At 31.6% G+C, this 26264-nt stretch overlaps 2 protein-coding genes across 3 annotated transcripts; one reads left to right on the forward strand and one right to left on the reverse strand.

The window, feature by feature from the left end:
- The first annotated feature begins 123 nt into the window (after window positions 1-123).
- Window positions 124-21408, forward strand: H (Hairless). Of its 2 annotated transcripts, none has more exons than XM_066283080.1 (8): window positions 124-801; window positions 12245-12391; window positions 16248-16536; window positions 17188-17337; window positions 17393-17563; window positions 17614-17806; window positions 17871-18174; window positions 19792-21408. In XM_066283080.1, exons 1-8 carry the CDS (start codon window positions 633-635, stop codon window positions 19824-19826), a joined length of 1458 nt encoding a protein of 485 aa, XP_066139177.1. In that variant the 5' UTR covers window positions 124-632; the 3' UTR covers window positions 19827-21408. The 2 variants fall into 2 exon arrangements, with proteins under 2 accessions (XP_066139177.1, XP_066139176.1); XM_066283079.1 differs by having other exon boundaries at window positions 126-801; window positions 17868-18174.
- LOC136339659 (high mobility group protein 20A-like) lies at window positions 20283-24623 on the reverse strand. Its single transcript, XM_066283081.1, has 6 exons — window positions 24321-24623; window positions 23615-23774; window positions 23391-23514; window positions 23200-23324; window positions 22955-23151; window positions 20283-22901 (listed from the first exon to the last, which is right to left on the reverse strand). The coding sequence occupies exons 1-6, from the start codon at window positions 24478-24480 to the stop codon at window positions 22759-22761; spliced, it is 909 nt and encodes a 302-aa protein (XP_066139178.1). The 5' UTR covers window positions 24481-24623; the 3' UTR covers window positions 20283-22758.
- Between the last annotated feature and the right edge of the window lie 1641 nt (window positions 24624-26264).

The following is a 26264-nucleotide window of genomic DNA, read 5'->3' on the forward strand; positions in this document are numbered from 1 at the left end:
TCTAAATACGCTAGTCAACTGCTAGAATAAGACAAACAATGGTCAAATAGAAATTCTCTGGAATACGATTATGACAATTGTCTAGTTTCCTGTTTTACCATCAACTAAAAAACGGTAAATATCGTAAATGGGCTCAACCCGGATAAATTTAATTTTTATATTTTTTTATTTTATTTATTTTCAGATAATTTAAAAGCTAGTTCTAATCGCGACAGAAAATCTACATTAATTATCTTAGAAGCTTTTAGCCCACATTCTCTTACAACAATCTTGTATGCATTCGAATCAAAAAGTAAAAAAAAACGTTCGAAAAGGAAAAGTGAATGAACTTTTTGTGAGACCGACCGAGCCGTCGACATCATCAAAATTTGAACCACGGGACTCGAGTGAAGTAGACGAATTCGCCAAGATTTCGATAAAATAAACAAACCGAGGAAGTTCTGATAATGTTTAAACAATGCTCGTGTTGTATTTGAGTAGTAATGCGATTCCCTCGCTCGCGTATACAGAGAAAGCGATATTTCCGCGGCCAGTTGCACAGCAGGTGGAATGAATTGAATCGCCTGCCAGAACGTTTTTTAAGATGATTTATTTGAAGAAAGGGTCCTTAAGCGGTAATTTAACAGTATGAAATGCATATATCCGATTCTCAAAGTTCTCCAACCAACATCTTGACAAAATGTGTCAAAATGACAGAGGAAAGCCACAGAAGATATGGGATGAATGGAAGTGTTGACAGAAATTCAAAGGAGTGCCACAAGCCTAATTATGGTCAGGGAGGTCGCCTTAAATTTTTCAAAGGTAAGTTAACAGTTTTTAATTACCAAACACCCTTCTTTACTTTTTTTCCTTAGTTCTTAGTTCCATTTTTAAGTATAAATGTTCATTGTTGGTCTTGTTTGTTAATCGAGCTATTTATTAAATCATTATATCAACTAATACATAGGAGCTAATGATAGGGCAAAAAGATATTGGAGTTTAGTATTTGTCAGGAATTGCCAAAGGATAGTGCTTCCAATTTAAATTGACTAAGAGTTAACAAGGGTACTACGTGATATTGATTCAATTTGTTTGATCGAATAGCCTTATGCGAACTTTGTTATTTAGCATGGTCATATCACAGTCATCATAAAAATCATCATAATGTCATTTTTATGACAAGTCAATCATAATAAAAATGCATGTCATGCCTTTTTCAATGTGATGTGAATGGAACAAAAAAAAATAGCAATGCACATATGCATTTTAATAGACATAAATGAATCTATTTATGTTTGGTTTCATATTGTATGCTGAGACAACTGAGTGCATTAGTTCTGTTTATTTAAAACAAATGTTAATATTAGTAAATCCTCTATATCCTTTGGCATAAGGCTTTTTTTATAGTTGTTAAAGCAATTTTAAATATTTAAATAGTAAGTAGGAAAGCTGCAAAATATGTATTATGCTAAAAAAGACTGAAGCATTACAAATGGCAACTTTATAAATGAAAATAAAAAGTAAGACGTAACAATTAAGAAATATTATCCATTATTCCATAAATGTGTGTATAAACCAAGTGGTGCCTGATACTTAAGGAATAAAGGTTAAGAAAGTTGTTAACTTTTAAGAGAGCTAACAACTAAATGTTCTAAAAATAAAAAACAATTATGTTTATATGTCACTTCAAAATTTTTGCAAATTCACCTAGATATTGTTGTGTGATATGTTTTAAACAATTATGTGATAACATTATCATTATAAGTTATGGAGAGAACAGGTAATCGAAACATTTGTTGCAAAAATTTTGGATAATAAGCCATAATCACTGAAAACAAGACAGCCAATTCTAATTGAAAAGAACAGAGTAGTTCTTTATGAGATTTTTAGTTAGACTGTTGAATGTTACTAGTAATGAAAATCCAGATTCTGATTTGAATTATACAAGGAAAAGTTAATTGATGGCACTAAAATGAACTCATATAAGTTACAGATATTGAACATTTTAAGTATATTTTTTGATAGTTTCTAATAATTAAAAAATCATTTTTCACCGCATCGGATTTTTCTTAGAAGGTTCTTTTATGTAAACAAACAGAAATAGTAGCTCTCCATTGGTGTAAATTTCAAAAACTATAAAAATTTTATTCTAATACAAATGCGTATAAATGTTGTGGGTTACTTTTAATATCATTAATCATCTTTGCCTTGCAAAATTTGTCTTCAATCCTGCGTATTCATTGTCGATAACACTCAGCAGGCGAATTTGTACCTATTTTCAAATCCTATCTTGCATAAATCTCTTGTAAAGCACTTTTTTAGTTTTTTTACTTCTTGGAGAGATTAAACCCTTTTACTTTTGGTGATTATAGGTGCTCATCCCACATTTTTGCCATAAATATTTGTATTTTTTGATGCCTCCCTAATTTTTAATGATTTCCCAATGGATGGTGTGGATGGCTTACCTGTCATTTTCTTAGATTTCCCGGGAAATATGTTACTGAATTATATTTTTAGACTTTCTTTCTTATTCGACATGCAGAGTCAATTTTGTGACATTAGCAACAACGCTAATGATATTGTAAATAAATTTATATTCAATATATTTTTTTGTGGTTTAACAGTTTTGACACAATTGTTTTGAAATTTCATTGCTTGATGTAAATTAATTTTATTACTCATTCTGCTTTATAAATACTTCATGTGGTATTATAGCTCAAAACTTTATTTTTATGCCTTATAAATTCCTTATCCTTATTCTTCTGTATAAACCCACTATGATTAGTTAACTATCCTATTTATTTAATTGTCAAAAGAACGAAATTTTTGAAAATGACATTTAATGGTCTTATGTCATAAAAAATAAATGATAACATAATTTTATATCCCTAATAATATTGTTTATTTGGTCCTTTCTTTTTGATATCATCCATATTGAGGTTGGGACCAATGCTTAGTAGAGTACCTAATGCCGTTCTTAATGCTTAGATGATACTAGTAATTGATAAGATTTGAACTAAAACGGGCTACTAAGATATTCATCTGGATATCTAAATACTTGTCGAGGGATTTGCCTAAAAGAAGATTGCTTGTGATCCAATGCAGGGTAAAATGTGATGCCCTTGTATGACCGAGTTGGTAGAAGTTATCCAGAATATTTACATATCTAGATGATAAGGGGAAACATATTTGGTATCTAGGTATTTATTTTATGAGAAGTCATCGCTTATAAAAAATTATGTTTGTTGAAAAAATTAGATTACGGTCGCTGGTGTTACGTATGTATAATCAACTTTTAGATCAGATAAAGTATTTTGATAGTAAAGAAAACAAGTACTTAAGTACATATAGGCACTCAATTAAGAAGACATCAAAATACAAGCAAAAATATTTGAAGAGAGAATTAAGTACCACTACTTCAGTATTGTTTTGCTCAAAGTGGTCATTAAAGAAAGTTCTCTATAATTTATAAAAGGCCCTAAGGAGTAAAAACATTTTCTACATACAATGCGGTGACTTGACCAGAATTTGACCAGGCAGTTGACCTTGTCTAACTCTTCTTTTACTATTTATAAAATATTAATGTTGCAACGCATAATACGTACAACAGAACTAACATTCCAGAAAAAGACATTGAGATTAAATAGTTTTTCCCCTATAAAAAATATTAAGAAATTGCTTGCGAGATACCTATCACTTTGCAAATTAATTTGTTAAATTGGCTTAACTTGATGGTAAATTATAAAATGTCTTTGTAAGGTTACCAGTATTAAATACTACCAACATAACTCTCATGCGACTTCATGTTGAAATCCAGTTTGTTTATTGTTGAATTTTTTGGTTTTTATCAATATGATTCTACTAACAAAATTAACATTACATTCAATTACCAATGATAACTTACTGACATTATTGGGAGCTTCATGAGATACATTGTTTCTATGGAAATGAAGCAACAAACAATATTGTGTGTAGAGTTCTATGTATTGTATTTTTTACCAATAGCATAGAACCGGTCTTTTTTTGTGTAACCCATTGCTATTTTGAAAGCACGTAATAATAATTGAAGTTTTAATTTGAATTTAAATTTTTAGTTTTAATTCATGTTATTCTGGACGGACTTTGGGCCAAAAACTGTTAGAAACATTTATTAAGTATGCATCTTGGTATGCACACAATGCTTTATTGTTTTTGAAATGAATGCCTTCTAATGCTCTCAAAATTGAGAATAAAGTGAAAGTTCTGTTTGAAAAAATGTTAAAATACAATTAACTTGATATTGATAATTTTGTTGTTAAATGTTGCATGGTCTGATGTATAATGTGCCGTTTTGTAGAAATTGGAAAGTGAAAACTTCTAATTTATACTCTACGATTGGTTGATCAGTAGTCACTACATTTAGAGAGAAATGTGCCAAAACTAGTTAAAATCTTGAGAAATCATCGCATCCCAAAAGAACGTCAAACAATGAAGTCACATTAAAATCAAGATGTTTTTAATTTTTATCAAGATCTATAGTATCTACTTATAGATACTTACAGTTTAGAGTCTAATTTATGAAGTATAATGCAGTGTCTTTAGGTTTTGGTTTAAATTATGCCTGAAAGAAGAAACCATTTTAATTCTAAATATCAATATTGTGATTCATTTTATTAATTTATAAGAAGTATTGTCAATTAAAATTTTACTTCTTATTTTATCCACAAATTAAAAGACATGTAAAATATATATAGCCCTTTTTTGTTTAATTTTTTTAATATTTCTCATTGACCAATTGAATACATGGAAAAGTCATTACTATTTGTAATATTTGCTTCAATGAAATTTAACAAAATTTTTTAAGTTATCTAGAACTATTTAGTGAAGTAGAAATTCTGATTTCAGTTATGGTCTTGGTTGTAATGCAGAAGTATTTTATTTCTAAAACTCACCCGTTATTAAAATTGAGATTTTCACTGATTTTCACAAAAAAAACTATGTCAAATCTCTAACTTAATTCTAGCATTAAAAATTTTCGCCGTTCTTCTTACGCATCTTCTTTGCTTGTTTCCCATAAATAAAAATGACTTCAGTTTTTTATTGAATTTCGTATACTATTATTAAAATTACTCACAATAAAACAGGAATTATCGTAATAAATTTTAATTTTCTGATTTAAATATCTAGTAACATCGACCAATACCACAGGTAAGTAAATAATATTTTTTATGCAAAATGATATCAAAATTTTATGAAACAGTATTTAATTGCAAACAAAAATAAACAATAAAAAATTCATATTTGAGATGTTTCTTTTCAAGGACCAAGGAAATTTATTACATTGATATACATTTGCTTAAGTGATTAATGCATCTTTTCTTTTGATGGTCGTCTCGACAAATAATAAGTCAATAGGTTAGTAAATTCGTTTCTTACAATAATTTCGTAATTATAAAACATGTTTGAATAAAAAAAACTGAGTGTCAAACTAAACAACATTTTCAAACTAAGAAGTCAAATTAACGCTATCAAAACACGAATAGGAAAAATTAATTTAGAATTATCAGACGCCTAACTTGTTAATGCAAGAGTCAAATGTAATAAATGAGTTCCTAAAATGTAGAGAATGAAACGCCTTTTAAAATTATGTATCACCTAACCCGTTTTACCATTTAACATATTTGAGAGAATGGCTCTGGGTAGTAGAGGGTCGAAAGAGACACAGTGAATTCTACATAAAAATTGTTCCCCCTCGATAACAAAATTGACGTGTTCCGGCGATAAAAAAAATTATCTCGTTTTTGGATAATAGGGACGGGACGTTTTAAAATTGAGAACCTTGATATCCTAAAATTTGGGTATATAGCCAAGCCTTTCCTCTATATTTATAAATATATATAATATAAATTTGTTCTCATGTGTGTGACTTCGCTACATTACCCAAATCCAATCCATTTGAGGTTTCACTTGTCTTTTGGAATAACCGAGGCGAGAATATGTGAATATCGATTTGAATCAACATGAACAATCCATCTCCTTTGAAGTTTCCATTAGTATAATAATTGTGACAAAATAAATAGACAAATCATATTAATAGATACAATTCTTTTTTTATAAATATTTCGAAAAAATAAATATTGAAAAACTGTAAACTTCTATTTTCATTCAACAAAAACGAGGTAAGTAATACTTTATTTATTGAATGAACATTTCACACTTTTTTAAAGTTTTATTCTAAGTTTGGTAAGTCATTGATCCCTAGGGGCTGCAAGTCATTTAATCCCCAAGGCATTAAAATGCTTCTCAGTATGTCTAATACATCGTTTTGATATACTGATATGATCGCTATTATGGTCGATACTCATGAATGTAGGTTTGTTTGTGGAGTCGACCTAAGCTTACCTTTAGTTAAAATTACAGTTACACTGTCATTCTTATGCTTATGAGCACCCATCATTAGAGTCAAACACGGTTAAATGTTGTCATATTGACTTCCAAATTATCTAAGAAAAACAAACATTTCCGGAAGTATTTATATAGCAATTACGACTACTGGTAGAGACTAAAATATTTGCTAAAATGCTCTTTAAGTCCTCAGTGCGTTGGTGATATTCGACACTTTGCTGCTTAAGGGACAGACCCAATGATTTATTATAGAAGAACTGAATTTAACAGGCAAATGCCGGCATACGTCATTTTAGACTCGGAGATGTGCCAGTGCAACCGGAGCATGTTGTAAGAGGGCCACGATGGATGGATTTTTTTTAATTTGCCAAAAAATACCTTTAAAACTACATTTAGATCTTCTAGATGGGTCAAAAGTTTCAATTTTAAGTAGATTCCCAAGCGAATGAGCGGGTTAGTTCAGATTGATTCAACTCCGGAATTTCAATTAGTTGGATCATGTCAATTAAACAAAGAATTCTACACTGTAAATTATTTGTTGCTCTGAGAAATCGTATCGCTTGTATCGAAAGCTCGATTATTAGCGATTAAAATAAGAAATTCAGTAGTTCTGCAGTTTTCTGAAGTGTGGGAAGACTTTAGACTGAAATTTAATTTAGTAGTACTACCTACTAATTTCCAGCTTCCCCACACTTCACAAGCAATAATTTATGGAAACCGTATGTATTCAAGTGTGACATTTTGCTCATTAATACCCTTGTTAATAATTAATAATGCACTTAACATTCCAATGTACACTAGAATAATGCTGAAATAAATCTTCCTTTAATTTTGCTAAGTACGCATTCTTTTTATCGGTCTGTTGGAGAACAAAATTGACCGTTAATAGCTACTCCTGTTTGTCTAACACATTGAGAAATTATGTAATAAACAAGGATGTATGCATTAAGTCGGCCATATTTAGTTTTCTTTTTTGCATAATCTGACATCTTTATGAATATTTGACAGGTGCTGGCTAGATATGGTCGTCATCTTGAATGTTGTTGAATCTACAGTTTTGCGCTTAAAGACTCAATAATATTATTTAGGGCATATTATTTTAATTGTCCACTTAATAGTCAAGTAATCATAACGTAAATCGATTTTGTTTTGAATTGGAAGTTGTTGTTAACATGCCTTCTTCTGGAACATCAAATACCACATCGAATGAGAACCAGATCGATAAGGAAATGTTGCTCCTGGAATTAGCCCTTGTGGAAAGCGATTATTTGCTGGAGTACAAGGATCTCCAGGACTCTCTGAGTCAATGTGAAAAAGAGATAAACGAGCAGCAGTTCGAAATTCTGATGATCGACTATCAACTTGTCACAATCCTTAATAAGTTTCAAGGGATTCAAAAAAAGATAACCGATTTAAAGCGATGAAGTTGTAGACTTCGATGTTAATACAATTGTTTATTACATTCACCATTGTTGTTTGTGCATAGTTTTTACGATAATAATGAAAGGCATTGATCATATTAGTTCCGCAAGTTTTATTCGCAGGGTATAGGGTTGATATTTCTACACACATATGTATATACAGAGTGGCTGGCGTTTTTTCCATAGATTTATAGGGTCTAGGCATAATGGTAATAGATACACGAAATTTAACTACACATTGCTAAGTCACACCACAAAATTTTACTTGGAAATCAGTCCTGAGAATGGGCAGTAACATTTCATTTATGTATTGTCGTCTTCCCTAGTACCCACATATCCATTGAAAAGGAATCACCCAGTTTTTGTGTGATACCGAAAGTTCTGAGGCGATTAGGTATTTGATCCGTTTTTATGGCTTTTTCACATTCACCCGAGAGTTAATATGTCAAAAGCTGTTGGAGCTATGAAAAAAATGGGAAATATAAAAAAAAATTATAATTGTATCTTGGTAACTAATTCTTTGTTAACTCCTGTTTAGAGGGACTTCTTGTATCAATAGCGAGCATCATAAATTCAAAGTACCGTGTATATTTAGTTTTTAGTTATTTTCTTTTTCATGAAAGTTGCAATGCTGAAATGTAAATATACATGGATAGATCACTTCATTTATTACAAAAACAAAATTACATTGTTATTCTGTTTCTTCTTGTTGTTCTTGTCAAAGTATTTAAGTTGGTCTTGAAAAACTAGAAAAGTAGAAATTTATTTACTGAATATATGTCTTTTTTGAGTGTTTGTCAAATTATTTCCTGACTACAGTTCACTATTTTAAAGGTAAGTATGAAGTTATCTCTCAAAAATCTAACTACTATTCATACCTTTAATTGACCGCAGTAAGCTGTTCTACAAGTTAATACAGGACTAGACGCAATTATTTTCGGTCAGGTTGTGTATAGAGTAACTGTAAAGCGAATTACGATCATTGTGAGAATGTATAATTACATATTTTGGGAATATATGTACGTTTCTTCAAATGTAACATCTGTTGGAAGTTGGATATTGCAGCAACAGTGAAGTTTGCCTTAAAGTCCTCTGCAGGTGAAATTCAGGAGTCTCTTATTTATAATTCTCCATGTTTGTTTTTTATTGTAAATCTAAAACTAATATTGGTTGTTTCTGACCAGAATATTATTTTAAATTTTGCATGCAGATAGGTTTTATAGTATGTAGCTTATAGGGTCTTCATATAATGTATAGTCGGTTAATCACTCTGTATATACCCTCTACAACAAATTATTTTATAGAGTATATTTTGGTAATTTGCATAGTTTTCTGGGTGTTACATATTAAATCTAACTCGATAATCATTCGGCATAATAATTAAACTAATTATTTACGTTACTGATGCTGACGTCAATTCACATCCATCGAAGAACGGATTAGATATGATGATATATACACAGAGGTGGTCGTTGAAATGGAGCCAATTTGCACTTTTGGTAAACTTTAATCTCTTATTTGTTAATTATTATGTTTCTTCAATTTTCTCAAATCATGTTTGTTATTAAAATTTTCCTTTATTATATGCGTATATATACCGTTATTTCGGAAATGAGGTGCAGTATTAAAACTTTATTTGGCAAATTTTATTATTCCTGCTCTGTTTCAATGGTCACCATTGTATATCATGATGGGAGATTTGCCAATTACTGCAAATTTTCAATATTTTATTTTAAACTCATAATCTTAAGTCAATATATCGACAAGTACTTGAGCATTCTGATAGAATTCACGAGATATTCACGAGACGAAACAATAAAAATCGTAGAAACATGTACCTGTTAGGTGATCGATTTTGGAATTAAGGATATGACGGTTTTTTTTATCGATTTAGATATTAGCAAATAGTGAATATTATTTCTTAAAATTCTGTTTTGAGGGTTGAAATCATTTATCACAATAATAATAATAAATAATTTCAAAGTCAATATCATGTGTCACGTAAACATGTCAGTAAATTTTGGGTGAGAGGGTACTGCTGTTACGTAGTTTATGGTTACTATGTGGTGTTAATTTCCGTCAAAGTTACCTTTTTAGCATATAATTCTCTCATAGGTTGTTAACTCCTTTTTGTTCAATAATAATTAAAATACATATTTAGTTTATCATAAACTTATAATATTACGTTTTAAAACAAATACATCGACGTCAATGGGCTGTACCTCACAAGTTCCCTCCCACGAGGAAGGTTATCATTCCTGGTTCATATCATTAATTAAATACTCGTATGCTCTATATGCTTTTCGCGTTTGATTCTTTTGACGAAATCGTTTTAGTCTGCCGATTATAAAAAAAAAACATTTAATTCATTGATTAAGAAAATTCTCCTTGAATATCTTATGATCTATATAATGGGGCATGACTTTTTAAACGTGAAAATATGAGGAATTTTTGTGGGTAACTAAATTGTTTGTTGTATTAGATTAGAATATGTGTTTGATATTTTAAATATCGTAATTGTTGGGATTTAAACGGCGTTATTTCTAGAATTTAATCCCAAAATAGGAACTGATTATCAAGCAACGTCTACGTGTTTGTCTCTTCCAATTGCATTTTCATTACAATCCAGGGCTTAAAGTAGTAGCTGTGGGGTAATTATTACTACTAAGTGAAGACAAAGTTACGGAATGCTTTAGTGTATAGAGGAAGGCAAGGAAAGGTATAAAGAGTTAAAAATATAAAATTTTATTTAAGCAAATGCAAAAACACTTGAAATTTATAGTTGTTGTTTTTGCTTCATTGCAAAAACCCCAAATTATGGAAGTTTGATATTTTAGTAACGTTTCGTTTTTGAAATATGGAATATGAAAAAGTAATTATAGCCGCCATTTGTTGAAAGCTATAAAAATCCGAGATGGCTCCTAAAGTTGGTTATTATCTCAAGCATAGAAAGTGGAATAATGTTAAAAATCAGCAGCACATTACTTATTTTATTACCATTATAAAGCTGCCACAATAATGATTTATATTCTTCTTGATTTCTACTCTTTGAACTGAAAATATGATAATTAAGGATTTGATTTTTGCCATACATATCTGTTAAACGATAAAAGTACATACCAAGTACTCAATTGTGTTTATACGTGGTGTATTTAAAATTATACCTAAGCAATTCTCTGAGCTCTTTAAAAATAATTAAAAAAATAGTTCGATTGATTTTTTCGATATAGCGCTTTAAATTTAAAAGTGCACTTTTTTATTTCGCCTTGTTTTTTTCCTAGCAGCAAAATATTCAATGAGTTCCTATATTATTCTCTATTATTAAAAGACTTCTTAACGTTATACTATCGTAGAAATACATTTATTGGAAGTACCATGTCTTGACAATACATTCAAATGTTAATGTTAAAAACTGGAAAGTTTTATTTTAGTCATTTTTGTGAGAGTTTGATTATAATTAATTTTGCTAGAGTGTGATTACCATGACATAATGAACAGTTTGGGTGTCACTTTAAGTGCACTCTGTATATTGCGACTTAATATTACCTTAAAGTGATATGTTTCACAACTCCTTAGGATATGGAAAAATAATTCATGCTAGTGCGTAGTGTTTTATTTTATAGAATTATTATAGGCAACAGATCGATATTGATTATCTGAAACCTCATTGAATAGCTATGAGAATTTCATTTATTGTAATTTGTAAGATGTAAGTACGATTTACAAAGTTTTCCCTTTAGTTTTAGTCTAATCTACGAAAAAGAATTTGGACTAGTATTTATTACGTTTCGATTACCACAAATATGACTTTGTGATCGGTTCCACAAAATCGCTAATGAAGCAGTTTCAATGTAAACGGAAATTGTTCCTATTATTTGTGTCCTGTTAACTCATTTCATACAGTAATCTTCGTTAGTAGTATTTATGGAATTATCAATTGTGTTGAGCCAAAATAGCACATACCACCTTGAGCCATATATATTTGTTAAAACTCATTATATTTTAATTACAGCAAATTAGATTTATTAATAATCCTTCGATACACGAATTATAAGCCGATAATAGTAGTAGTACACTCAATGAGCGAAAACATATTTCTTAATCTTTCACGAGACATTCACGAGATCTAGAACAAACAAGTCGAAATCATGATGTGAAACGTGAAACGTGACAAAAAACAAAAAGCAACGTAAGAGTTCAAATGATAACGTACATATGTCTTCTTATGTTTATTCAGGAAATTATCGCTTAAAAAAATTGATCTTAGATATTACTGGTAATTGTGTAATGTTTATATTTAGTTAAATAGTTGTAGAAGTACTTAGAACAAATGGACTAATTTATGCCCACAATAGAAAGCACTGTCATGCTCTGAAGATTAAATATATTTGAAGTATTTTGCTGAGTTCAAAGTTTTTTTTACAGCACAGTGGAATTTAATCAACATTTGGCTCTTTCAGATGGAAAGTTTATCCTGGAATTGGAAAGAGCGAGGGATGGAGAGAGGGTTTCCTGGGTGTCAGTACCAAGAAAAACGTTTTGGCCACCTCCTGGTACCGCAAGCAGCACTCCAGCCTATAGACAAGAGAGCAGTACATCACTTAGTGGTAAGGCTAGCATAACTAACGTTTCTTTATTAATGGGAAAATAGTCCTGGTATTATTTAAATAGAATCATTGTCGGAAAAACCGTCTACAGCTATAAACAATTATCCGCGGTTTATATATTCTTGAAATTCAACAACAAACCTTACGAAAGCTGCGATAAGCGGCCTACAATATGGCACATTTCTTAAAAAAAGCATATAAAACTCGGATGACTGCGCAAACAAAAATACTGGTATTGTTTCATAGTGAGGTGATATGTAGAACAGAACGCTTTTAATACATGGAGTGCTTTTTAGGCCATGCCAAACCATGCTTGTCTCCAGTTAGTTAAATAGAAATTTTCTTGTTTTATTGCGAATCGGATGGTAATTAAGTAGTTAAATAATTAAGACTTGAATGCCTAGCATGACTTTTACCTAATTGTTGAAAGTCCTTTATGAATTCAAGTATCATTGAAAAGAATTTTTGTAGCAAATTACGTGCAGTTGAATAATATAATTTTGTGCGATTAGCTTTTGGTTACTTGCCACTTATAAATAATCTAGTGACTGCGAATATTCTCGTTATGGCTAGTTATCGAAGATTGGTACTATATGATTAGGATAATTTTTTTGTTCACCACATGGTTAAATTATTTTTTTATTTCAAGATTTGCAGTTTTTAGTGTCCAATTGGGTGTATTGTGTATTCGCGAAGTCCTTCAAAGATGGGTTAAACTTTAAAAAATTCTTAAAGAGCATACTTAAATAGCATCATAAATTAGGTGTTTATGCTTAATCGATTATCAATCGATTGGGATTGTAATTAGGTATTGCCTCGGCTATTGCGTTATTAACCAAGTTAAGAAACTATTTAATTTTGGCAGATTAAAGAACCATCAAAAGAAAAGTGCGTCTCTTTTTCTTGTGGTTGCTTTGTGGTTTAATTGATCATGTAATTGGTAAAATTTAGTAATAATATTATGCGAAGAAGAAACGTAAAAAAGTTCAAAAAAGTGGTTTTAATAAGAGTATTAGATGTCTCGGTTACTTGCTAAGTTTTAGCAAGACAAAAGATCCAAGATAATAATCACTTTAACCAATGAAGTATAATTTTCGACGTGTTCATTAAGCGAAAAGGGGAACAAGTATCCGAAAAATATATTCAAGATCAGGAGATATCTTTGGGGCTTCCGAAAATCTTCTCAAAACAAAAAAAAACCATCTTAATGTTCTATATGGTATTTCCAAAAAATACTTTAATAATCGCAATGTTGAAAGAGTCCTGGAGTTAAAACGAATTCATTTTTAACAAAAAAAATATATATATATATATTCTTGTACAGTTTGACTGATCCATTGTTTTCAATTATAGTAAAGTGGACACTTTTAGGATTTCTAAAGGTGTTTTATTACCATTTAGAGTGGATTTATGTGATAATACAAGTTATATTACTGGATCCATAGTATTTCGGTGGTAATTTTAAACTGCGATGTTGAAGAATGAAGAAATCATGTTTTTTTTTCGATTCTCATCTCTTTTGTGAGCTTTCAAGAACATGCCAATTTTTGAACTAATGAATTGATACTGCCTTAACTAATATCCTGGAACTCTGAGTCTAGATATGTTTATATTAGAGGCATTTTCAGAATTTAGGAACTATGCATCAAAGCGGCCGTTTGTTTTAGAGACTAGAGAAGATATTATCACCCGGTTTATGCAGGCTTATGCAGCTTGTGGAGACAATTAATTCTCAACACATAGAACAATAGTCTCTCTCAATGAGGCATAGAGCTGTTAAGAGGTTTTTGAAATTTATTAAGGTTACTCATGAATTTATATAATACTGCAAGTTATTCCAGGATTCACTCTATTTCTGACAAAATCATGTTTAGCATTTTAAGTCATTTTAGGGAAAACTAAGATATTTTTATTACGGGACCTTTCTAAGGCGTTGAGATTCTGATATGATTTATTTGACATTGCGAGATATTTGTTTTTGATAGTCTTGGAAGTCCAATCAGATTTGTACTAAACGTGTTATGTCAATTTTAAATTTCTTATTTAAACCGATTTTCATGAGAAATTTTGTCTCTGAACAAATTTTTAATCTCTTAATAGATTTTTTTAATATTTATTGTCTGCTGAGGCTTTTTGTGTTTTTGAAATTTACGTTTCATAGGAAATTTAGGACTTTCGGACATTATTTTTGATGATTTTCGTAGGACGATTGGGATACACATGGCGAAATTTTAAGTATAGGCATCTGAAGTTTATTCCTGGATGGATCCTGGACTCTTAGAATTCCAGATGGATTCATATTAAGCCTGTCAGCCTATTTTTAGACATCCGAAGTTAATTTAGTTTCTTGGAATTTCAAACGAATTGATATTCAGGATGTTTTCAAGAGTGAAGATTTCAAGATTGAATGATTTCTCTATTGACATACTTATGTTGCATCTCTTAAAGAATTCATGGAAGATATTGAGTTTCGTGAGGTATTCGTTGAATATTATAAGTTACTTCAGGTCTCTTGGATTTCAAATGGATTCATCCAGCGAGATTCAGGATACTATCACTGATTTGTATATGCGGTATGTTCATTTGAAAACTTACTACCCCAAATATTTAAAAAAGCGAAATAAATTTGAACGCACTGAGTAAAGTGGTCTACCAGATTTCTAGGACGATTTTTTTGACATTTTCTACGTAAATTTAATACTCATCCCTTGCCACCCCGTTTCCTTTCTTGAAAATTTTAAATGGCACCCGCCATTGTATTGCTCTTCATATTAAAGATAATTAGGAGTATAAAATATCGGTGCATTAAGCAAATCGATTTACCAAAGCTTTTTCGAAAATTACGCAAAAATAAAAGAGAAGTCAATTTACTGGTATTTATCAATGGGTTTAAAAATTTCAAATTACCCGTAGCAAATATCTAGGGATAATATTTTTAGTCCGTTTTTATAATATTTGAGATGGTAAGTTTTCAAATGAACATATTGTATAATCTACATAGATATACGGATTTGAGATTCTTTGAAGCAATTCAAGTTTGAGAGATTTCACTCCTTTCAACAATCCGTTTACTTTCAGCGATATTTTCTAGATGTGCGTAAAAGAAAATCGGTACATTCTATAGTAAGTCTTGCTATATGTTCTGCTCTGGTTATGCTGAGGAGGACCGGCTTTTATGTCAATAAATCGTGGATGTGAAACTGGAAGATAATTTTAAGCAAGTTCTAATTTCATCTATTCACTTTGATTAGCTGCACTGATATTTAAAAAAGTTTTGCTTTTTTACACCTTAATCTTTATTGGAAAAAATACAGAATTAAGTGGCATCTAATCTCGGTAACATATAATTTTTTGTCGATGGATTGCTTCATCGGTTTTGGGGAACTAATAATTTCAAATATAATAAAACAAAATTTGGCATCTCTTTGATAAGGTAGTTGCTTTCACGTAATCCCTATTGTTTGTCTTGTCTTAATTTAGGTCTAATAAGAATATTCTGTAAAACTTTCGAGTTTAGCGGGACCTTTGACGGAGACCCAGAATTTTCTCAAACAGTTTAATGAACGCTGAAATTAATTACATTGGTTATTGAAGAAAATTTATTGTAAACTAAGTACACACTTAAACCTTATCGTACATATTTTAATGGAATTATTGCAAAAAGTGAAAATAGACAATTGACATTATCAGAAAGTTGTAGAAGTTGCTATGAGGAACATTAAAATAACACTGTATATCTATTTTTGGAGTTAATAAAAAAAACATGAAATTTTGACAACTTTTTCTGTATTTTCTATCTGCTTAAATTGCAATCAAAACTGATCATCCCGCGTTTTTCATATGCCACCCTCTCAAGTTTCAGACGACAATAGTTCAATCCAGTCCTCCCCGTGGCAGCGCGACCACTCTTGGAAGCAGACTACTCCCAAGAAGAATATTTCCCAGGAGATGGCATTGTATTTGTGGCGTCCGAAGCGCAAGAGGCGTTCGTGTAGAGGAAGAGGAGTTAAACGACGTCGGCCTCTGTCGATGGTCGAAGTTAAGGAGGAGGAAGCGGACGTCACTGCTCTGAAAAAGGAGCGAAGAAAAAAGCGGCCTCTGCTATGTATCGTTCAGAGTTTAGCGGAAAAAAACCAACGGAATACGTAAGAGGTTCTTTATTTACTTTTTTTTCAGTTCATCTTGCACAACATTCAGGTCGGTGAAACAAACTTCTGGCGAAATGAAAGGGGCTGTTAATTTTAATTATTTTTTATTTTTATTTACTTCGGCAATTATTTACCTTACAAACTAGATAACATTATTCCTTCGAGTATCAGTTTACGTTGAATGTAACAAAAATTGATCAAAAAAATAATGTCTAGGTTTAACCAATGATAATTTTCAACTAAAAAATCAAATATAGAATTATCATTTTTTCAAATAAATTAATATTTTCTTAAATAACAGGCTACAAGAACATTGTAACCTCCTCCATTGGATACTTTATATGGAAAGAGACAATATTATGATTCCTTGATTAGCGTGTGAAAAGTACATTTTTCACATTAATATGAATGTGTGCACGTGCGTGCATGCACGCTCCCAAGAACCTCGACAAGCTCCCAACGTATTCCTCTAACTCTAACCGATGCCGAAAACCAAGACTTTTTATATTGTCGCCTTTTCAAAACATTAGATATTGAAATTACCGTAAAAATCGAAAGGTACGTTTCATTTAGCAAAAAGTGTAGATGGTTGATGGATTCAACATCGTGTATGATTGAGATTTACGAAGTTCTTCTCCTTATATTTAGCACTCCACCTCGTTCTGAAACCGTAGTGTCTCCAAGAAAGCGATTTTTGCGGGAGATGGAAAGGGAAAGAACGCCCTCTGCCTCCAGCAGTCCAACTTCTGACAGGCCCGGTTCCAGCGACGATGGGTCGTCAAATTCCGCGCAAAAACGGTGAGAGTTTAATTGACATTTTTCAAATTTAAATCCCATGAATATTTTGGTGTAGGAGTAGAGTTAGGCCGCAGACTGGTCCTCCGACGCCCAGGACGCCACCATGTCCTGTTGCAAAATCCGACAAGTCTGAACGTCTAACTCCAGTCAGTGCATCAATAAAAGTGAACGGCATTGAGGATACACCTGTAAATAATATTAAGTCATCAAAAAACTGTAGTTATAGGTAGGTGATTGGTTGATCAACATATACGTATACTAATATTTGAACTACAGTATAACGTCATTACTCGCCGAGGATCATCACAAAAGCAGCTTAAAAACTTCCCCCAACCACTCACCTAGTCGATTTTCACCAGTGGTCTCCCAGATAGGTCCAGTTTCGGGAGTTCGATATTGTTCACCAGTCTCGTCTGAGGACCGACTATATTCTGAGAGTGTAGATAGATTAAGGTCAATAGAGCTTTCGGTAAGTTTTTACGTTCAAACAATACATTCAAGATATTTTCAATGTACATTTTGACTTTCAGCAGGTTGAAAAATGCGGTTACCCGCCGACTTACCCGCCTCATCCACCATACCTAGGGCCGTCGCCTTATTTGTACACTTTTCCTCCACTTCCTCCTTACTACGGCCCCGGCATGTATGGACGGTCTGGCTATATGGTGCCTCAGCCAGTCTATCACCATCATCCCGTCCACAATGTGTTGCCCCATTCTGCGCATGCAGTCGCGCATCCTGTACCCATTAGAAGAGAAATGCCCAGGCCTGCTGGATGGCACGTGAGGGAGGAGGGTGCGAGAGCGGGTGTTGAGGTGAAAGAAGAAAATGTTACAGGTAAGTGTTTTTATTATTCAATTTGCGTAAATTGCGTTGGTAAATACATAAAGGGTGGTTTATTTCCCAATTTTGAGCATGATTCATTAAAGGCCAATAGATCAAAGTTCTTGTAAGTTTACTTATAAGATAATTTCCCTGGAAACCAAGAAACTAACCATTTGGCCTTACTTCAGCTTGGGGGAGGCGCTATCTAGAATATGCATGGTTGGATAATCAGTACCATTAAACATAGATTCATCCACTTTGGTCAGAAGAAGTAGAGAATCTTTTCCAGGTGTAAATTTCGATTTATACAATCTGATAAGTGTCACAAGATAGGGTTTAAAGAAAACTTTACATTTGAGAAGGGAAAATTCGAAAGAGAACTTTTCGCAAAAGCGCTCCCTATAGAAATTACCTTAAAATAAATATGAAGGAAAAATGCCAATGCACATATGGACGAACGACGCGGTCAGAGAACAAAGGAAGAACTGAAATTGAACCGAAGTAACAATAGTAAATCTTCTATTTCCAATTGAATAAAGAGCCATACCTGCTAAAAATTTTACAGTTGGATATGTCGGATTCAAAGAGGCTGAAGTTTAACCAGGTGTAAGTAAACTGAAAGGGGAAAAAAGATGCGGTGCCAAATCGAGTCCCAACGAACGCAATCTATTCATCTTGTTTCCCTATCTTTGGAAAACTAGTCAATTCATTTTGATAGGTAAATACGAAAAGCTACTTAATAAGTCTGGTTCATGCAGGCTACCCTGTCTCACCAATACATCAGCAAAGCTCTTTAATCATCAATTACACAAGATTCAAAAATGAAATGAAAGACCCGCAATCATCTATCTGAAATTCAATTTGGTTTCGATATAAGATGCACAATGCCATGAATGTGGTGATTAGAAGACTCCAAATCATTAGGAAACAACGAAGAGGAATGAGATGGTTTTTACTGATTATCATAGACATCAGAAATGTTTCAGAATACCTGATTAATTTAGACATTAACAACTTTATTAATCGTAAAACAATAATCGACGAGGATTCGACAAAAGTAAGTAGAACTACTATATATGGAAAATAGAAAACTAGCTGAATATCAAATCTCTTCAACTATTACTTGCAAAAAAACAGAGGCTGTCATATTAAATGGGAAAAGAGTCTATAATAGAGATATCGTATTTACAGCGGGAAAGTGAAAATAAGACCAAAACAAGTCGTTCAAGAAATATCAGTTCGTGACCATTAAACCAAGGGGAAAATTTGTTTTGTAACATTTGACCATGTGCGAGTTTCAGTGTTGGAATAATTTATTGAACCAAGAAGTTTAATTTTATTATCAAAGGTTGATTTTTTTTGCCAATTCATTATATCTTAATGTTTTCCGTACGTATGGTAGTTACCAAAAATTACAACTTTTACCTCATTTAAACGACCTTATGCTTATAAAAATATACGTAATGTTATATAAAAAAGAAACGCGTTGTATAGGATGTTAGATAAAGTAGAACTTATCGCACTACCGTACTTCTATATGTTGCGTCTAGGCGACTACCTATTTATTAATTTTTTATTAAAAATATATTAGTACATATAAATTATTATAATTATTAAAAATTGTTTCAGATATGCCGCTAAACCTTTCAAAACACTCTGGCTAATTTCACCGTGCCTTGGAGAGGGATATACAACTGTTATTTCCCACATTGAGCATTTTTGTCACATTTGATTCACAATTAATTGAGCTTAATTAGGGGCTTTCAGGAACTGAGCTGTAACTATAAAATAAGTATTACTGTGTATTGAAATAGTTAACAAAGCTGGCTTTGCTAAAGCTTTAAAAAGTTTTAATAGGTTCGCACCTAATCATGGAACAATCCAAAGGATGAATAAAAGTGCAGCCTTTACTAATGTGCAATTAGACAATTCGAACAACATCAAAATGTATAGAAGTTTATTATTTTTGTACATAACATCGGTGACGAGTTAACGTTCCGTTAAGAGTCGTTTTGGAATAAGATAATGTCCAAATTGATAATTTACTATAGTGAGTGGGGGTTTGTGGAAATTACGTTTCCAGTTTCAAAACAGGCTAATGAAATAAAAACAAAATAAAGTGAAAATAAGTATCTATTAGAATCACTTTTGCAGGTACAAGAGCGAGGTATTTGTTACGCAAACATGTGTAAATGTACATAAACTTCAGTCACAATTTTGTACATAAACATCCCTGACATATCAGTGGTTAATAGTGTTTAATTTATTTTACTGTTGCAGTATATCTACAACAAACGTAGGAACTAAATTTGCTGAAAGCAGATGTAATTACTAATATTTTCATTGAAAATGGTTCGTATTGCTGTACATATTTCCTCGGAAGGAAGAAAAAAATCAGTGTATATAGTATATTTTCGTATGGTAAACTGTGTAATCTAATAAAAGACAATAGTTAGGTGTAATAGTGTAACATATAATGTATTTTGTTTTTATATGCATTGTGGCGATGCATTTATCTTGGTATAGACAGAAAATGATGAATTTATAATTGTGTTTCGCTTCAGAAGTTTATTTAATTATCAGAAACCAGAAACAATTCCAAATTGTTGCTTTGGAAGGAATGAGGTAGGTATGTGTCAAACTAAATTTTGTCTATATGAATGGTATATTTATTAAAACGATACACACTAAACTAAGGGAAGTTAATTTTTTGTTGAACTATTACTTCTAATTTTTGAGTGCGAGTTGAGTTAGCCTATGTATTTTTATTTTTGCATTTACCTTATTTAAACATATTCGTTTATATCAAGAAACATGCATACATCACTTCAAGGACTGGTCCATCTATATTTTATAGGATAACATTAACTATTTATCAAGTTTGTTATTATATTTTGTGCCATTTGCTACTTTAATAACGATAATTTCAAAGTAAAAATGGAAGCAAATCGAATCTCATTTTTATTTATTAATAATTGAAATAATCCGGCGGTTTAACGTGTGGTGTAGTGGTTATTTATTATGATTATTGTTTATATTCGTATATTGTATATGACACTAAGTGGAAATTTATTTTAACGTAACCGAACGGATATCCTACCCTGTATGAATTTCCCATTTAAATTACATCATATTGGCACTATTGTGATATGACTAAATAATATTTTTGTAACTAAAATCCCATTTTGAATTTACATTTCTACTTCTATTTGTAGTGTACAGTGAATAAATTTTTTTAAAGTACAATTTACTGCTTTCCGTCTTTCAAGTAATTGTCTCAATTTAAAAAAATATCCCAATAAATAACTGCAGCAGCTATGGTTAATATACGAATATCTCTATTTTACAAATTATAGTAGACTTAATAAATTTATATTTCCGTACTAGTAAGGCATTGCACAGTTTTAAGTAATGAGAGGGTTCTCTCTTCATGACACAAACTGTACTAAATAGCATTTTTGAACGAGTTTCATACATCATTTAATTTTGCTGTTGAAGAAATTACAAGATGGTGACATACATTTCAACGCTTTTTTTCCCGGCTTGCATTTTTTATACAAGTATTTATCCTGTTTGTTAACCGACTTATGAAATGAGAAAATTCGTTTTCATTATGTAACTAGTTATGAGGTGATGCCCATTCGGTCAGTATTGATTATGAAAGCTATCACTATCAAAATTAGAGAATTTCATTCGTCACCATATTAAACTAAAAACCACGCTACACTAAAATCTGGTTATTAAGTAATAATCATAACCACAGATGATGAAGTTGAGTTTTTGGTTGGATAAGTTAGTAACTTATAATATAGTATAATTTTTTCACTAAGGTATCTACCAGATAAAAATAAAACCGCAAATCAAGACACTAAGAATTTACTACCTCAAAGGAGTATTTGACCACATATACAATTGTTGTCGATTGATGTTGATTAAAATATCCAATATATATTGGATTTTTAAGAAGTACAGATCGGAGAACAATATAGATTTATGAAAATGCTATTGTATTTTCATATTTTATATCAATATTAAGCTTCGTTAGTATTGATTCCATACGAAAGTGAAAATTGCGAGAACAATCGATGATTACCTAGTCAGAATAGAGGAACTGTGGAAATTATAATGTGCATCTAATTCGAAATGTACTATATTATCATTTAGGCCTTGAAGTAACTAGAATTTTTCTTTTTTTTTTTGATCGACGAAATTTTGTTTTTTACACTATTTTAGGACCAATATTATTAACAGCCGTAGCAATTGATTCAAATATTGTGGTTCACCCTGTAGACACCCTATGTGACCTTTAATGCACCACTAAAAATTATATAAACATTTTCAATCTTGTGGCTTCAATTACCATTATACATTATTTCCAACTTTACAATCAATTCTAGAATATTCCTACTGAACATTTGATAAGTCACAATATAAAAGTACATAAATACCTACATAAATTAACTGACTTCAATTCAATAATTTATAATCAACTCAACACGGCAAACTTGGATAGCAAATTTTAGCTCTTTAAAACAATTTTTTCACCTTTCTTTTTCGCTTCGATACTCTCGAAGGAGGCGGAGATGGAGCTGTTAGTCATCCATTGAACTCCAACTTGGCTACCACATCTCTAACTGTATTCAACAGTTTGGTATCTTGACTATTATTTTCTAATAGAATTGTATGGAGGTTCATCATGTAGCTGTCTATGTTATGTAGTGTTGCCACATCTTTGATACCTGAACAAATAAACTAAGTAGTGAAGAAAAGAATCTTTAACCAACTTGAATACCTGGAAGCTTAACACATCCAAACCCATTTGTCAAGGACGTGCGCAAATGGTCCAAATGTTTTTGCAGCGAGGCATTGGTTTTGTCCTGTTGCACAATCTCTGTTTCAAGTTTCACTATGGCCGATTTCATGTTTTCAATGTGCTTTGACAGTATGGCATTTTGTTGCTCATAGTCTGTATTAACTTTCCTCAGTTGCCTATTAATAATTTATTGAATAATTGCCTACAAAAAGATTGAGTATTACCTAAGCTCTGCATCTCTTGCTTTGTTATGATCCAGGAATTCTTCAGTAAAAATTGGAATGTCAAAATTTCCAAAATCCATATCTTGAGGTTCCTTAATTATAGAAGGATATCCCTGATTGTTTATCTGTATAAATAATTCGAACCTAACAATTGTAAAATTAAACTAGTTGGTACTTATTCGTGCACTTACATTTGAAACGAGGCATTTATCAGTGTCTTTTTCCTTGCTCTCTTTAATTTTCTTTTCAGTTTGTTGTTGGGTAAACTGTTTATAAGCCTCTGTTTGTTTGTATGCTTCATACTCTTTTGTATACCTAATCAAATACATATTTAAATTTTTAACAGAACTCTAAACTTCTACTTGACTATTAACATTTTTTTTAGCCTTACAGACTACAAATATATGATAAATACCTTTCTCTATCTTGTTCAGCCGCATCCAAATAGTGTTGTTTCTTATCTACTGCCAAGTTGCTCCATTCACTGGCCAAAATTTTGGTAATTTCTGCAAAAGACTGTGATGGATTTGCAGAACGTACTGCTTCTCTTCTATCATTTAAGTATCGAATGTAGCCTGGAAGAAAATTTAGCTGTTGATAACAAAACCCTTTTCTATACAAACTTAATAAAATATATTTGATTTCAAAACTATTTTAGGTATTTATTGTTTTTAACATGTTACGTTTAATGTTAATTAACATATAAGTACATTCGCAGGAGGAATATTGCAAATGATTAATTCTTAAATTTCTTTGATATTTGAGAGAATTCTTCATTTTATAATTCATTTAGTTTAGGACAGAAATTCTTGCAATATAAGATAGTTGTCTGCATTTCCTCTAGCATGTTTAAAACTGGAAAATATTTTCTATGTCAATCAGAAAAACGGTAGGATAATAGTAAAACTAAACAAATCCATATTTGTGTGACTCAATCAAGTAGTAAAATTTTTACCTCTTCAAAAAAAATCTTATATAAAAATCAAAACAAAAACATTGTTTTTAAAATAAATAATTTCACTGGGTGAGTATTTATTAATAAGACTTTGTTATTTGAGTAAAGTTATTTTTTTTATATGAAAGTTCGAAAAAAGTATACACCTTTATCATATATAACCAACCTGTTAAAGGCTGTCTTGGGGCTGTGGTATCCTTAGGCTTCTTGCGTTTTTTGGCCTTTGGAGCCTTTGGTTTTAAATTTTCTACAGGAATATTATCTTCTGGCTTTTCATTTTTCTTTGCCTTGCCAGGACTACTCTCTGCACTTTCGCTGTTTTCCATGATATAGGAGACTTTTTAATGCAAACAGACACCTTAAAGTTCCATAATTCGCTAGTAAAAAGACTAGTGAACAATTAACGTTAAATTTTATTATTTAACTTTGATAATAAATAAACGCATATAATTAAAACAAAAAATAAAAAACATCACTTTTGACTTTCCGGTGATCGATGACATTCGAAGGGCTATTTAATGATAATCCTGGCAAGACCTTGAATATTCTGTGAATTAGACGGCAAGATGCTATTTTTGTCAGACAATAAGCAAAGATTTAAGAGTTGTCAGATTCTGGTTACCCCTGGCTGCTATGTTTTTCCTATTACGGTATTATCAATTTCCAGAAGATGCATTTAAATTTGTTTGAAAAAAAAATGTAAAAATATTTAGAGAAGTCTGATCCTGTTAGAGTAACTTTTTTATAATTTTTAACGTCTACGCTAAAGTAGGTTCAATGGACATGAAGTCGGTAATAAATTACAAAACGGAAATTTGCAAGTAAATCTATTGTCATGCTGTTGGTTGCAACTGATTATATTTATCGGTGTACAACGAGAGTGAATTGATTATAAATAGCCACAAAAAAATAGAAAGTTGAAGAAATTGAGCAAAAAATTAGATTTTTAGTGTTTGATATATGATAATCTAATCATAAAATCTAATATTAAATAAAATAATAAATATTAAAAAAAAAATCACAATTGGAACCCTGAAAAGTAAATATATGCGTTCCTGATAAGTCTTGAATTACGTTGAAACTCAGCTAGTACGCCATGAGTGTGCTCTTTCCCTTAAATGAGGATGTGAGGAAGTTAATAAATTAAAAAATAAGGAAATTAGGAAATGCTCCCCCCGGTGTTTCATTGTGCTCAAACGGTCAGCAATCCTATGCAGGAACAGGCAGGAATAAAGGGGCGAAACTGCCCTTAAACCATTGCGTTAACTGATACGTAAATGAGAACCTCTGAACCCTTAAGACACATATCAGAGGAGTCATTTAACGATGCTTTGTTTAATAGACGATAAAGGGAAATTGAAACCTTTTAAACTGTTACATCAGCTGATACACAATCGAGAACTTGTTATCTCTTAAATTACATCAGAGGTAAAACGGTGTCGTCTTGTCGAAAAACCTTACTAATATATCAAATAAATTCATAAATATGGGCCTACTTTTCGATAACTTTAACAAATCAAACACCACATTAACCGGAACTGCTTTATTCGGCTTATAACTTCAAATCTATATTCTTTCAATGGTACCAATTGACCTACAGCACCCTTTTCTCCCATGATTTTCTAGAACCCTTCATTCTATCGTATATATTCAAATAAATGTTGGCTTTCTTTGTTTTTCTCACCGACCTCAGCATTTTTACACAACAGACACGTATATATTGGGTATCGTTATATTAGGGTTGCGCGAGATGGAGAAATCCCTGATAAGATTTTCACACCTTGAAAAGGGCCTTAGGTTAGAGTTCCGGCCTATCGATATAATGATCATTTGGGGCACTATGAGGAGCAGTGGTACCTACTTGTTTTGTTAACGTTATAGGTGCTAGTCGGTTCAAGATTAAAGTTATCTGAAAAAAACAGTAGGAAGACGGGGGTGTGACGTGAGTTGTGCCCCCAAATAATGTTTATCGGCTTTTTTGCGAAAATGAAGGGTAAAGAGGAAAGGTTTTCAGTTGGAAGACGTCACCGTCTGGGACGAATCTGACATAATCCGGCAGACAAGTCACCAGGCAGGGTACCTATGAAGGTTTTCTTCTTCTAGAAAAGAA

The sequence above is a fragment of the Euwallacea fornicatus genome, chromosome 6, assembly GCF_040115645.1.
Source record: "Euwallacea fornicatus isolate EFF26 chromosome 6, ASM4011564v1, whole genome shotgun sequence".
NCBI lineage: Eukaryota > Metazoa > Arthropoda > Insecta > Coleoptera > Curculionidae > Euwallacea > Euwallacea fornicatus.

Bases quoted from the DNA above. Each gene is read 5' to 3' on its own strand.
- LOC136339659 (XM_066283081.1), bottom strand. From the start codon at position 24,480: ATGGAAAACAGCGAAAGTGCAGAGAGTAGTCCTGGCAAGGCAAAGAAA. The intron at 23,515-23,614 runs GTATTTATCATA...GTATTTGATTAG, and splicing joins GCTGAACAAGATAGAGAAAG to GTATACAAAAGAGTATGAAG. The intron at 22,902-22,954 runs GTATTCAAGTTG...TTATTTGTTCAG, and splicing joins TGGATGTGTTAAGCTTCCAG to GTATCAAAGATGTGGCAACA.
- H (XM_066283079.1), top strand. From the start codon at position 633: ATGCATATATCCGATTCTCAAAGTTCTCCAACCAACATCTTGACAAAA. The intron at 17,564-17,613 runs GTAGGTGATTGG...TTTGAACTACAG, and splicing joins TCAAAAAACTGTAGTTATAG to TATAACGTCATTACTCGCCG. The intron at 17,807-17,867 runs GTAAGTTTTTAC...TTTGACTTTCAG, and splicing joins TAAGGTCAATAGAGCTTTCG to CAGGTTGAAAAATGCGGTTA.